We start from the raw sequence: 15,127 nt of genomic DNA, 5'->3' as shown, positions 1-15,127 counted from the left end.
TACGTCTGCAACAGTCATTACTATTGTAATGACTCATTAAAATGGTCGTTCCTGCATAAAACATTTTTAACTCGTTGATTATGTATCACATGAAGAAAAGAAAAACAGATATGCTTAAAAATATATGAAGTTAAGTGCATGTAAAAAGAGAAACAAATATACTGCATAAGTAGAAAAATGAAGCTAATTATCGCTATCACTATCTATGACTATACTATGACTGGGGTAGTCGAAATAAATATTGGAAACGTCGTTGTAGGAAATACAGTAAGTATCTAGAATATCCGAAGAGTCCGGATAGTTCGTTCGAAAGTTCGAATCAAGATTTCGTCCCCAAGCAAACCGAAGCAGGTTGGACCAGACTGAAACAGGTTTAAACCCCATAAGATAGGGGATGCAACTTTGCGTCAAGACGCGCTCTTCTTTACGTAGTCGTTGCATTGAATTCGTTAGGTGTATCTTGCCGTTGTATCGGCAAGTACTAAATTTCGATTTGTTTTGTAAATGGTTCAGTTGCAACCGTGCAGCATCCTTCAGAAGGACATGTCATCGTGGATGACGTTCGCGGTGTTCGCAGAATAGTTGGGTGGAAAAGAAGTCGGTGCGCAATAAAATATGTCTGAAACTGGACTCGGTGATAATTCATCGAACAGACGCCAGTTTCTGGCACTAGTCTGTCTACCGCCGCGCCGATTTTCTAGGATATCCTGAGGCCCGCGCACGCACACGTGTACGCGGGACACTCGCAGGAAAGCAGTATGTACTATATTTATAGCTAGAGATAAATATACACCCTGGCTAGTCTCCAAATTACCACACGTACGAGAGAGCCCCGAGTTCGAGTAACGGCCTAACCCCTGTAATAGCAGCATCGTGTCAGTGCTATTAGTGACGTCTATCGACGTTGCGACTGTCGCGGGTAACGAGAGGCGAAGAAAGGTAGAAAAGAAGAAAAGGGACGAGGAAAAAGAGTGACCGGGTTGCGCAGAGGGGCCATCGCGAAACATGTAAACGGTCCCTGGGCTCTGCGAGTTACCGATAGAGAGACCACAAAATCCGTGAAATCGTAGATCATACGTTTTCGGTTCGGTCGTTCGTTCGTCTGCTAACGTTCGTGTTCTGATATGAGATTGCCGGGCCCATCCTCTCTGCCCGGTATGGAAGGTGCGTTCCCATACGCCGTGTGCGACCGTTCTTAACGACGTGCCGGATAAATTTAATCGTGACCGCTTGCTGCATTTGGGTTAACATCGATCAAGTAAGTACACACCAGTCAATACCTAATTGCGTAAGTTCTGACCGGGATCCAGCAATCAATTTCACGGTTACTCAAGCATTTTGTCTCGACCGACCAACGATCTCCGTGAAACGCATTAATCTCCGCAAGAGAATCGAGACTCGTTCTCCGACCGTTTCCCAGTACGAAGATCGAGCAAAAATCGTTTTATGCGCGTAGAGGCAGATGCTAGTTTTGATACGGAATTCGAAACTCGATGTATTGCGCTCTTGTATTTTTGGAAGACTGCAACGAGGCTTGCGTGGGTCGAACGAAACTAGCGAGACAATTGACTCTATCGTGCGATTAAATTTAATTCGATCTAAGTAGTAATTACAGGACTCCAAGCGGCGGCGAAGCGATGCGGATCCGCTTAAAATCCGCGCGTTTTTAATCGCCCCGTGTTCGCAAGATTGAACGTACGACGTCGTAAATCGATCGATATTAATGATATGATAATCTTGTATTGTACGATGTGGAATTTGTCAAGTTATCAACGGATTTACGATGTCGTTAGAAGACAAGTCGCTGATAAATTTAATATGCAGCAGATGCAAATAAGCATCTTTTTATGGACACTCATCCTCCGTTCGGATTGTAAACAACTGCAAAATATTTACAGCTCATATGAGTGGGTATTATTGATGGTAATAATCTCTGCAAAAAAAAATCTACACGAGTGTGAGACCAGTATTTTTGGAAAAGAACAATACTAAAATAATGTTCGAAATTTGAAATCATTTGATCCCGATGCGGGCATGTACCGCAGACGTTATGTTATTCTCGAAAACGGGAGTGCAATTTGAAATTGGTGTGCGCGTCGTCAATTATTTCGCGTTCTGCAGAAAGCCAAGTTGCCCGACGCGTTTCGCAACGCGTTCTCCTATTAATTCAAGGTTTCGTTTCTAGGTCCTCGTGAGCCGGCTCTCTAGCTTTTACAGCCGAGAAGGGCTCGATTGTTAGATTGCCGCGTGTGACACACTCGCAACGAGATATGCCCTGCGCCGGAAATCTTTCACCGAGATTTTCGATTCGCAGCTATTCAAATTTCCCGCGTCTCGTTTACGGTGGTACGCAGCGTTCCAGGACGTTCTTCGTGTATTCTCGTCGTGATCCTTTCGCTCTTGTTCGCTGCCACCTTTAACCCTGAAAAGGCCTGCAACAGCGACGAAGAACACCGACGCCGGGTCACTTGTGACCCATGCGAAAATTTTTCAAATACATCGTTTCAAACCAATGTTTAGACAGCGGATTTCATGACAAAAACGAGCAGATGTGATTTGAAACAGTAAAAACATTAGAAGAATTTAAAGATACTGTTATATTATTTTCAACTTATTGTTAGTAAACAAACAATTCAGGTTGAAAATCTTTATTTTGGATGAAGATCCGCTGTTTTGAATTAATTTTTAGAATACCAATTATTTGAAAAATAAACCATTTTCTAATTTATTAATTCATTTAATTGAAAGAAGAGGGTGATCAAAAGCGACCCGGCATCGGCTGAGAGTAATTTAATATCAATGAATAGATTGTGGATTTTATAGATTTATGGCAAAAATTAGTACTTCGGATGCATAACAGTAAATACATTTTGAAAATTGTATCTTTTTCGATTCACTAAAGCTGTAAAGAAAAGGAACAAATGTTTATACAGTTCCTGTACCATGGAGCAAACTTAGACAATTTTTAATCTGCATAAAAATCCACAGTCTATTAATTAATTTATTTATTTATTTCTTCTTCAAAGCCTTATCTGTCTTTCTAACTCTGTTGCACCTCCTCGAAATGTCTGGGTTGAGCATTAATAAATTAAATGCGAAAGTATATTAAAGCATTTCTATGCATAAAAACTCATTTCATGTCTAATGATTTATGGGTTCTGTGTAAATAACATGTTTACAAGTTATCCTTGTCTATGTACTCCATTCTTCGACGTAATGTAAGCCTTCTTCTACGACTTTTAACTGTGATAATTTGTTCTATCACGTGGAATCTCCATATATTTGTTGTCTCTGTTATACAAATGATTCGTTTGCGTTGATTAATCTTTTCACTTTTCCATGCAGAATGCACCATATGTATTCGTCGAAGAAAGGTGACCCTCTCTGCCCCCTCGGCTTTCATCCTCAAGTGCGATGGCCGACTCGCTGCAAGAGATGCTTCAGGTGCTATAGTTTATCTTTTAATTAAGAAAAAAAAAAAAAATACAGAATTTAATAGACTGCATCATTAGAGTGCTAAGGTAGCTCCTGTGGCTTACAATCAATGCAGACAATTTTTGTTTCTCAGAAAAATCCGCAGCCTACTAATTAGTATAGATTATCAGAAAAATCAGACTGTATACAAGGGCTATAATAACTATTTTAATCAATGCATACTTTTTAGGGATTACAAAGAGCACGGGGGTAAAAGAGACAGCCTGAGGGACATCACATCTTCCACACCTAGTCTTTCATTCGAGCAATCGTCGGCCCGGTGAGTTGAAGAGGATCCTGATCACTTGACGAAATTAATTATTAAATGCAACGATTATACTTATTGTATGCCTACGGATTCTCCGACGGCTACAACAACAAAATCAAACGTAATCATTGCAATCTTCACGTTCAGTTCCGCTGAAAATGGAAAAAGAGTCTGGTCGTCCGCAACGAATTTGGCGAAGGATGATTTCAAGAATAGTACAGAATCATCGGCTGCAGCAGCCGGATGGACGTCGCTCATGGATCTGTCTGCTATCGACAAAGAGGAAGAAAGGAAGGAAGGTAATCACGTATGCGTAAACAGTTTTTTTTTGCTGTTTACGCCAGAACGTATTACCATTTAACATACATTAACAGCTGCACATAGTTGTATCAACAAATTTCCAATCGAAACACTTCTGAAATGTATGTTTGACTATGATGTTTTTACAGTCAGAAGACCATCGAAACTGCAAATCAAGGAGGTTATAGATAACAGTAACGAAAACAGCTCGGCGAACGACGTCGAGTTCATAATACAGGTATTGCTGATATTGATTAATTAATTCTCTCCTTGGCTTTTGTAGAACGGACTGCAGATTAGAACACTGAGATTGCATACCTCGCGGTAGTCAGCCTGTTTTAATTCTAGAGGACCTTAGCGATGAAAAATAATAATACATTTGTTCATATTCAGGTGAAGAAATCGCGGACACCGAAGAATTCCGTACAGAATGACGAGTACCGGAAGGAAGAGGTGACGACAGACAAACATAACGATACTAAGATTTTTTTTCGTTCAGTTTCTTTTCCCTGCGGAATTTTTACACTTATTATTCATCTTGATTTATATCCTTACATTTATCACTGCTTTCCAATTACACGAACAACACACTGTGTGATTTAACGTATCTCTCGAAAACCATTGTCGTCTTCCACACGATCAAAGATCATTTAAAATCGAATCGATGTAAAAAAAAACAATGTTTAAGTCGTTAAAATGAAATGCGAGAACTGAAAGAAATCGTGCGAGCAAAGCGTAATCGAGGAAACGAAATTTATTACAAACAGAGCGAGATGGAGAGGTTGAAGTGCCAAGTGAGCGAATTACAAGCGCGATGCGAGAAAGCGGAGAAAGAGAAAAGCGAGATCCTGATGAGACGATTGTCCACCATGGAAACTATATCGAGCAAATCCTCGTCGAATGAAGTACAAAAGTTGCAAAAGAAAAACGAAGGTACGAAAGTCTGTACACTGTGCAATGATAGTGGGGATAGTACTGTAGCGGCCGTGAGTACGTGACGCTGCGGAGGAATTGCCATATTTTCTTTACTGTACACGAAAATTGAAAATAATAGAACTTGAAAGATAAATGTTAAAATTAGTAAGTCATTTAACCCTTAACTGGTTACTCTCTCGTGGCCCCAACAAAATTTTCGTAGGCTAACTTCAGCAAAGAGTATAGAATTTTTGGAATGGTCTTCGTAATCTATGTACCACTTAAGGGTTAAAAACAATAGATGATAATTATTAATATCTGTTAACGATATTCAGCTCTGGCACAAGAAAAGACCAGTCTGATGACAAAGATAAGAGAGCTGGAGAAAGAAGCGAACACGAAAGCATTTAGAGGTGAAAGGGATAGGGAGAAAGACGAACTTCGCTCGAAACTAAAAGCGGCGGAAAATTTATGTGAATCTTTAATGGACGAGAACGAGGACATGAAGAAAGAGATCCGACAATTGGAAGAAGAAATCTACGAGCTGCAAGACACTTTCAGGTAATCTTCGTCCTCTTTGTTGGTGTATACATATCGTAAATATAGCAGTTTAGTTTCCTTTTCTCGCATGTATACTTCTCGCTTCTTTTTTGTCCATTTGTAATATCTAAACTGTGGATTTTACACATTTATTATGATTTTCGGAAAATCTCTGTGAACTTCAATGAATATTCTACATAATAACAGTTTTTTAAAATGATTGTGTAAATGTTTATAGTCATATAAAAATCCGCAGTAATATCGTTTTGTGAATTAGACGAATTGTAGAAATTTTTTGTAGAAATATGAATTGGCATCAAATTCCATTATAATTCATAATTTAAGCATTTTTTTTTAATTACAGATCATTGCATATTAATTGGTCTGTGCCATTTCGATGGGCATTTTCTTTTTCATTATATTTTTGACGCCACCTTAGATTAATTAGCTTCTTTCAATTTAGAAATGTAAACAAGTGGTTCTCCATAAAGATAAAATCGTCTCTAATCTGCGATGACGTGTCCAGAAAAAAATTCGATTTATCGTTGAAGGATATTCATGTTTCTGCATACATATACAAAAAGAACAGCGAACGCGTTTTACTAACAGGTTTGTCTGAATTCGAATTCATTAATCAATGGATAAACACCTCGCGTGTCCACACAGCGGCGAACCATGACTCGCCTGTTGCGTACAGTTTCTTCTTTTGCTGAATAACAAGTACTTGTGTTTGCGGATGCGATTAATCTCGTCACTGTGTAATTGGCGCTGGGTAATCAAGCCGCTCGATCCGATTCTGACTTGAAATTACCTATTATCCCTTCCGTACAGTTTCAACGAGAGACAAGCAAGGATGTAAACATGGAATGAATCACACATAGATAAACATGTAAATTGTGTTCTTCAATTTGCATTGGTAGATTCAGATGTCTACTTTTTCTCAAGCGGATATACTATTATATCGCTAATTTTTACTAATCCAGAAAAGTATTTTACACCTATCTATTTTTCTCGTAAATACATTAAATCCGCTGTCTAGTAATTGTCGGGGCGACGATAATTTCAGGTTGTAAAATCGGACAGGCCCTAAAGATGTTGCGGTAGTCGGGACAGTGGACTTTGTTCATTTATGAGCGGATTAGGGCTCGAGAAACCACGGTCAGGACCGCACGAAGCATAACATGAATAGGTGTCGATTTTCAACAGCTTAGTTTACGACCTCAGGATATCATGGCCCAATGATGCCTCGGTAAACTGTCGCGTTTGCCTCCGCCACCTATTAGAACCGGATGGTGTCCTGCGGTGCTGTCGACCTTCACCTCAAAGAAAATATACACAATACGCCCCCTGTTGGGTTCTCGGACCCTCGGCTACTGTTCGAGAAACATATCTCATTCTCTCTCAACATTTCTCGCCCCCGCAAGTCCCTCAAATAGGTGTGGAAAAGATCTGTTTCGGCGAGCCCGAAGAAATGTTCAGTTTCCAGTTATTTTGATCTCGTTATTCGGCAAACCCATCAAAGTAATTTATTTAATCGATTAAAAATTGAAAAGTTACAGTTTTAATAGCGTATGCCGTGAATATTATCAACCATTTTACAGATCCTGTAAACTGTTACAATATTAGACAAAAATTCATTTTTAAACCTAAGCTAACAATCCACGCGTTAAAGAGTTCAATTTCAACCATTTTTAAAGTAGTAGTAATTTTTATCCGAACGGAGCGTTAAAGAATTTGCAGAAGGGGACCGCGAGCCGAGACCGATCGGGAAGCTATGTGTTGTACTAACAATTACAGAACTATAAGTGTTTATTCGTGTGTGATTTATCTTGTGTTTACATTCTTATCTGACGCTAGGTCTCTGACTCAGGCACTTGCCAGTTTGCTTGGGAAAGGTCCGGACCAATCTGTGGCCTCAAGTCGGCTTGCTAGATCCGAAACTGTTTGATGACCCAACATCACGTGTACCATACATTTACACAGGATGGTTCACCTAAGAGCAACACCTAAATATCTCCTTTACCTTTAACGACGGGAGCGACGTTTCGAATACAGTTTTCCATAGCCTTCTTCAATAAATAAATTCCTATTTTATTGCAAGCAATGTGCGTTCGAATGTACCTTACCATTCTTAAAAAACGAACGTTTCTCGTGCCATTAGGGGCATCATGGAGATGTTTAGACGTTCGTGCTTAGACGAAACGTCTTATGTAACGGAAAAAGGAAGTATTGAAAACACTTGAAACGTTATAACGACAACGCGTTTGGCTGATTAGCATTGTACCTGGCACAGGAACAAACGCACACGAACACTTTGAAGGGGCTCGAAAACAGTGGATTTCCACTTACTGCAGTTTCCGAAATCGGAGAACAAACCGAAAACGAACGAACAAACAAAAATGAAAAAAAAAAAGAAATAGAATAAACGGAAAGAGTGCGAAGAAAACAAACAAATTGATGTACTTTCGAGAAAGTCGAATTTTTTTCGAATCACGCAGGAGAAGAACTAGAGAGAAAGAAAAGGGTAACAGAAAAAGATAGAAACCAAAGATCTCACGAGTGTAGTCTCAGGCGGGAACGAGGGCGAACAAAAATCAAATATCACAACAAAACAAAAATACAAAGAAAACCGAGTGCAAAAATATTTTTAGCAAAATTAGCCATCTGAATTGTTGCAGGACGACGATTTGTGGACGGAAGACCGGTTCCAACGCTATTGGTCACTGCATTTCGTCAAAACTGGATCGAACGCCGGTGTTTCGTTGCCTCGGGATAACCAGTTTTCCCGAACTCTGAACAGAAACAGAGTCAAATTTTCCCGTCGGTTCGGATAGAATTTTTCGCGATCGCAATCGAGAAAAATGGAAGAATCTTCCAAAAAAACGAAATGACAGAGATAAAGAGAACGTCGGATCAGAGCAGGACCGACGGCGATGAGATATAGCGTTGCTTTTTTTCGAATTTAAACAAAAACGAGAGAGAGAGTGAGAGAGAGCAGTATGTGGAACGTTATACTGTCGTCGAACCCTTTCGATGTTTCTGAACTTGTTCGCGCGCTTCCGACGTGCTTCCGTCGCGAGCGGAGCACCGTTCCGACCGTTTCGGCTTCCATTTAATTGATTGTGTACGTGAGAAATTAACAAAGAGAGAGGTAATTATAATATGTATGTCGCGTCACTTTGATCACGCTTCGCTCCACGGAACCGGATAACTCCCTTCGTCCGGGGCACGTTGACCATTCCCCTTCGCTGAAACGAATTTGTAAATGCGTTCGTCCAAAAATCTTTCAAACGAAACTGTAACAGTCTTGCGATACTCTCGGGAATCAATTTCGGAATACATTTAATTCGTAGTGCTCGAAAACTTCTGGCAGAATATACTATATCGTTAATTGATATTTCCCGAATAGGCTACAAAAGAGATCGTCTTACAGTAGTCTGCGAAACACGACGCGATAAAAAGCGGAAAAATTTATTGGTCATATAATAAACTCTTTAATGAAGGAAATGAATCCCGGAATGAATTCCGTGGGTTCAACAATAACAAAAGAAAAATCGGCACTCGCGTAAACAACCATGGTCGCTTTATCCGATTCCGTAACCGCCGCGCTACTATTATGACGGCTAAATGAAATGCATAATATACCAATATTTCGTATTCTTAAGGGATGAGCAAGCGGACGAGTACGTCCGTCTGCGAAAAAGTTTGGAACAGTCGAATAAAAATTGTCGAATTTTATCGTTCAAGCTGAGGAAGGTCGAGCGTAAGGTCGAGGAGTTGGAGACCGAAAAGACAACACTGGAGACGAAGTATGAGCAGGTAGAATGACGATTCGAATGATAATCGAACGATAAAAATCGCACGCGTTAACCGCCGTCACGAATTCCAGGTGAGAAAGGTCGAGGATACCTTGCAGAAGATTAAAAGCGGTTTCGAAAATCGGCCGCAGAAGAAGGCGACCGATTTCACGACCAAAGTGCAACTGAAGAAACTGGTGGATGAGATGGAGAAAGAAATAGGTTCGCCATTGGCCTAACAGCGAGCACTTGAAATCGTTCAAACATAATAACGTTCGATAATCGTTTAATTAACGCGCGACACGTCGAGCAAATTACGCTGGTCAACGCACGTAAACCTTTTTCCGGGTTTTTAACATTTAACAGAACTTTCAGTCCCCATACGAATGTTCAGTAGAGTGTTCAGATTAAAGGGACTGTTTGATAAAATATATTGTTTACATTTTAGGAGACATGATGACTGTTTTTACAAATATTTCCGAGGGCAAAGACGTGGACATTCAAGAGCTGACAGCCAAGGATCACGGCAAATACGATGAACTCTTAAAGGAACACGAATTACTGAAAGAGAAGCTCGACTCTTTGACGAAAGAATTGTCCCATGAGAAAGAGAAGAAGAAACCGCAGTTGTCCGTGAAAGGAGACGATAAGAATGCAGACGTACAGAACAGTGAGTGATCAATTAGTCTTCCTTTCGATTTTGTGCTGCACATTTGTTTACGCTGCGTATATTTAAATATTACAGTGAAGAAGAAATTGGACGAAGCTGTGTCGCTGAGGGAAGTGGAGAGAAAAGCATGGGACGAAGAAAAGTCTGCCTTGTCCGAGGAGAAGGAGAAACTAAAGTCGAAGCTTCTGTCGCTTTCTGCTGAGAAATTGAAAGTGTACAATGAAGTTGTTCAGTTGAAGAAAGACTTAGGTATTTTTCCTTTTTGTACAGCGTGAAAGCTTCGCAAAGATTTTATAAAGCTTCGTTGGCATTTTGCAGAAGCGGCCAAGTCTTCGGAGAAGGATGGAGTGAAATTGGAAAAATCGTTGAATGAACTGAAGAAAGAATTGACGCAGGAGCGTGATAGGTGCAAAAAGTTGCAAGACGATTTGTCAGCGCACACCGAAAGGGAGTCGAAAATGTCGCAGTCGATCTCTTCTGTGAGTGTCTTTTAATGATAACTGTGAATTTCGTGCGTTATAATCAGAATGCGGATCCTCGTGAGGAACAAAAATTGTCTGCATCAAGTATAGGGCACAGAAGCCAAATATAAAGATTAAGCTTTTTGTTAATCAAGGTGGAACAATCGAAGACCAAGTTGGACGTCGAAGTGAAACGGCTGAAGAAAGAACTGGAGAACGCGAAATCCTCGAACGCCGCGAAGATAAACGATTTGACGGCCGAAATAGCTCAGCTGAAAAAAGAGAAGGAGTCTGTGCAGCGCGAAATTGATCAAGAGAAGAAGTCCAGAGAATCCGAAGTGGCCGAGCTGAAGAAGAAGATTAGCTCGTTAGAAAAGACTGGGCTCAACGCGAAGAAGATGAATGAGATGAGGCAATCGTATAACGAAAAGATTTTGAGTAAGTCTCTTTACTGTGATAACGACGAACCGGTCACGATGGTTCCACTCGAAATATCTCCTGATTTCATTGAACGATGAATTAAAAATCTGCGATTCCATGTAAACAACGCTGTTGACCTTCGTACGTCCATCTACAAACAAAAAAAAAAGAAAAGCTACTTACGTCATACTATATGTACCCCTTAAAATCATTTAAATTGAACACTCTGGATGAGACAACAGTGTCTTATATTGCAGATTTGGAGAACGAGCTGAAGAAAGGGCAACAGGAGTACAACAACCTCAGTGATAAACTTAATGTGCTTGAGAATTTGAGGAAGCAATTTGAAATGGATAACGGAGCTCTTAATACGTAAGCGATAGAAAGTCGTAGAGATGAATGTAATGCGTTAAATCTGTGGCGAACAGTTAAATTAAAGTGGTAGAGTTCGGTAATTTTCCCTGTATTTTAATGAAAATCAGACTAATATTGTGATCGTCCAATTGTAGCAAGCTGCGAGAGCAGAACATAGAATTGATCGGCATTCGCAAGGAATTAGAGACGTTACGACAATCTGCAAAATTGAAAGAGAGCGAGTGGAAGTCCGAAAGGACTGCGTTAGAGGTAAATGCAGCAATTTAACGCGAAAGATGGTACTAAATATTTGAAGGTGTGTGAAATCGATTTTCTTTGCTTTCACCTTTTAGAAGCGAGTGAAAGAGAGCGAATTGCCGAACAAGGCTTTAATTACAGACCTGAACAACGACATTAGTAATTTGAAGAAAGAGAACAATACTTTGGTGACGCGGTTAGAAGATATAAGAAAGGCGGTAAGCTAAGGCTCAAAATTATGATTGAAGTTGATATCTACACGGATTTTAATTCCATATTTTTCACAGAACGATGACCTTTCGGACAAGCTGAAAGATTACGAAGCCGTGTCGAAGATCCACCAAGCTATAACTCCGGACACCGCGGCGCTCGAATCCGAAATCCGGAAGTTGAAGAACGCCCTGGAGAACATGGAGAAAGCGAAGAAAGCAGACCTGGCCCAATGCAAAATGCGGTACGAGCACAGGATCACAGCCATCAACGACGAGATCAAAACCATCCAGAGCCAACTGTCTCGATACAAACGCGAACGCGACACTTACAAGCATATGCTCGAAGGCGCCCAGAAGACTATCGCGGACCTGAAATCTGCCAGGAGTAGACACTCGAATGCGTCTTCCGGAAAGTCTGACGAGGTTGGTTCCTCTTGCAATGTGACTCGATCGAAGTACTGATAGAAAAGCTTTGGCTCCACTAGAATCCACGATTTGATTCGTACAAACCATCAGAGTTGTTAACAATTATTATTAATTACTTGATAAGAGCGTCGGTCACCGGTGACTGCCGCGGTACAGTCAACGCGTTAATTACATACTGCACTAGGCTAACTACATACACCCAGAAATGCAAAATATTTTAACGAATGCCACGAATGCAGGAGGAAGAGATATCCGGTACCAGCAAACTGGTTCTAGAAAGGCAGATCAATAGCCTGGAAGATGAACTTTCTGAAGCACGGCTAGAAACGTCCAGACTGAAAGCTGAATTGGTATCCGAGAAGTCGGCCAGTCACGTTAAAGTATCAGAATGTCAGTCGCGAATTAACGAGGTATAGCATTGATCCACGAAATTGATTTTGGCGGTGTTTAGATCAGGTTATTTTATATGTTCGTATTTCGTAGCTGGAAGAAGAACGAATGCTCACGAGCGGCAGAACGAAAATTCCAGGTCTGAAAGTTCGTATGGAGTTAGCGTGGCAGAAAGAGAGGGAAGAGCACCAGAGACTTTTACAGGAAACAGCTACGTTAGCGAGGGATCTGCGGCAAACCCTGTTTGAAGTATGTATAGTCGGGGGTAGAAGTAAATGGACACCCCCTTTAAGAACTAACAACTTTTTGAAGATCGCTGAGCAATTAATCGAATTTCAATTGTTATTATAGATCGAGAGAGAACGTTCCAAAGAACGCTTGGAAAATAAGAGGCGACAGGACCAGTTGAAGAAAGTATACGACGAAGAGAAGGAGGAGAGCAGAAAGAAATTATTAGAAGTGACTAAATTTGTGTAAATTTGAATGTTCAAGCAGTCACGGATACCAATGAACATTTCTTTTTGCAGTTACAATGCGACTTGTTAGAATTGAGGGACGCCCACGCGAAATTGAGGACCAGCAATGAAAAAATGAGACGCGAAAAAGAGCGGCACGAGAAGGAGCGTGAAGAGCTCCGAGATGTAATTACGAAAAAATCTAGACAGGAGCAATCTGAATTACGGAATATCAATGTGCTGTTGCAACAAGTTAACGATTTAACGAAACTCTTCCCCGAATTGAACGGTATAGCTGAAAATGGAACTTCGAGTACTTACACACCCACTCCGCCTAGGCGACTAAAGGTATATAAAATTACAAAAAAAAAATCGATAAATGTACAATATTATTGAAATAAATTATTGATGTCTTGTAGGGACCAAAGTCAAGAGAATCGTCGCCATTGTTGGACGCAAAACCCGATCTAAGAGGTACAAACGCTAATCCTTCATCGAATAAAGTTAACAAATCTTAGTCTACATTGTGCTAATATTTTTCATTCCTATAAGACTCCAATTCGCAACTCGGCGAAAGGACAGACAAGTTGGAATACACTATTAAAAAATTAATGGACGTGGCCAGAGAATTGAAAGATTCGAAGAAAACAACCGATGAGGCAAACGTGATGCGGATGAAGAAATTTGGTAAAAGGTACCTATCACTGGAAAGGATTACTGACTAGACTACCATACAAAATTGTAAAGGCATTGAAAGAATCTAAGAGTATTATTACATTATTGTCGACTTAACAAAATTATCAACAGACAGGTTTTGCAAAACCCTACTGACGTTTTCAGCGATATGTATTTACGCTAAATGATTAATTCGCTTCGCAGATCAACGTCCGTGGAGAGTGATCCAGGAAAAGGTATGACGAGCCGCTCCAAGCCGCGTTTGCAAAGGAAGAGTTTATCTTTAGAACAGACAGCTCGGAACGAAGAGGTACACGTACAATGCGATTTTTATTTCTCGCAAAACATATGTTCCTAATTAGTTTATTTAATGTTCCAGTCGCAACGTATATGGGGCACCGATAGCAATTTATCTAGTTTGCAATCGTTAGAAAGCTCAGACATCGATGGCGGAACTATGAGCTTGCAGAGAGATTCCAGTGTGGATAGGTAACATTAACGCATTCGTTTGTTTTCATTACATTCGTATAATTATTTCCTTTTATTTGTTCGTAATCAGTCGCCTCTCAACTGGCTCTACAAAAAGTGAGATGTTAGAACGAGATAAGAAACACAGTAAAGGTTTAATGAAGAAACTCACGAGTAAATTGACTAAATCGGCTAGCGTGGACGATCCAAATGTTTCCATAGATCTTCAGGTAAGTAACGACAGTACTTACACGGTTACATAGGTCGACGATTACGAAATTAATTGTCCGTCTTATAGACATCGGGATCCGAGACGAGTATCAACGAGAAGACTGAGAAGAAAAATCTGAAGAAGAAGTTAACGGATATGTTTAAACGAGGTTCTAGAAGCAGCAGGTGCGTACCGACTTCTATCCGAATGGAAGAAGTTGAAATACAAATAAAAAAGATTATATTTGTAACAATCATTTATAACAACTGGAAAAATCTGTATAAATCACGCCGAGGTCTCTGAAGAGCACGCGTTCCGCGACTCGCGTCGTGAAATCGAAGGGATAGTAACTTTTACTCGATTATTGCGTTCACTATAAATGCACACAGATGCAAAGTACTTCTTGGCAATTGGAAAATTAAAATAATGTTTGTCTAATGTGTGTTTTTAGCGTCGAGAAGAAGCTGAACTCCACAAATCACAGCAGACCACCTTCAAGGAACTCTATGACATCGAGCAAATAATTGTTCAACGCGTTTACATCAGTGTTCAACAGCAACAAATGACGCTACAACTAAAGAGAAAATAAAGATTGCTCAATTTCGCGTACTAGAGCATATACAAAAATATATATAGATACCATTACATACATATATATATATATATATTCTTGTACATATCGGATGTGCCTTTACCGATTGTGATTACAAACTTGTACTTGTAATTGCAGGAGCATTTTCAAACTGTTCATTGAATGTAAACACAGTGTCGCATATAAAGAAAAGACCATACAATAAAGAAACAATGCGCCTGTTGTTGTTACAATATCTTCG

At 40.1% G+C, this 15,127-nt stretch overlaps 1 protein-coding gene across 4 annotated transcripts; it reads left to right on the top strand.

The window, feature by feature from the left end:
- The first annotated feature begins 841 nt into the window (after positions 1-841).
- On the top strand, positions 842-15,121 carry LOC143357069 (uncharacterized). Of its 4 annotated transcripts, none has more exons than XM_076793260.1 (30): positions 842-1,258; positions 2,186-2,346; positions 3,346-3,444; positions 3,665-3,754; positions 3,890-4,041; positions 4,192-4,280; positions 4,436-4,495; positions 4,810-4,975; positions 5,293-5,518; positions 9,163-9,316; positions 9,387-9,516; positions 9,743-9,964; positions 10,040-10,213; positions 10,283-10,443; positions 10,581-10,863; positions 11,088-11,217; positions 11,355-11,469; positions 11,553-11,675; positions 11,745-12,092; positions 12,335-12,505; positions 12,579-12,734; positions 12,837-12,944; positions 13,013-13,288; positions 13,360-13,414; positions 13,493-13,634; positions 13,820-13,925; positions 13,995-14,104; positions 14,175-14,313; positions 14,382-14,479; positions 14,746-15,121. In XM_076793260.1, exons 3-30 carry the CDS (start codon positions 3,347-3,349, stop codon positions 14,816-14,818), a joined length of 4,155 nt encoding a protein of 1,384 aa, XP_076649375.1. In that variant the 5' UTR covers positions 842-1,258; positions 2,186-2,346; position 3,346; the 3' UTR covers positions 14,819-15,121. The 4 variants fall into 4 exon arrangements, with proteins under 4 accessions (XP_076649375.1, XP_076649376.1, XP_076649379.1 ...); XM_076793263.1 differs by having other exon boundaries at positions 843-1,258; positions 11,103-11,217; XM_076793261.1 differs by lacking the exon at positions 2,186-2,346.
- The last annotated feature ends 6 nt before the right edge of the window (positions 15,122-15,127 follow it).

This window comes from Halictus rubicundus, chromosome 9, assembly GCF_050948215.1.
Source record: "Halictus rubicundus isolate RS-2024b chromosome 9, iyHalRubi1_principal, whole genome shotgun sequence".
In the NCBI taxonomy this organism is placed as follows: Eukaryota; Metazoa; Arthropoda; class Insecta; order Hymenoptera; family Halictidae; genus Halictus; species Halictus rubicundus.
Note: the sequence above shows the minus strand (reverse complement) of the source record. Positions and strands in the feature narration are given on the sequence as shown.

Bases quoted from the DNA above. Each gene is read 5' to 3' on its own strand.
- LOC143357069 (XM_076793261.1), top strand. From the start codon at position 3,347: ATGCACCATATGTATTCGTCGAAGAAAGGTGACCCTCTCTGCCCCCTC. The intron at 9,965-10,039 runs GTGAGTGATCAA...TAAATATTACAG, and splicing joins GAATGCAGACGTACAGAACA to TGAAGAAGAAATTGGACGAA. The intron at 12,093-12,334 runs GTTGGTTCCTCT...CCACGAATGCAG, and splicing joins CTTCCGGAAAGTCTGACGAG to GAGGAAGAGATATCCGGTAC.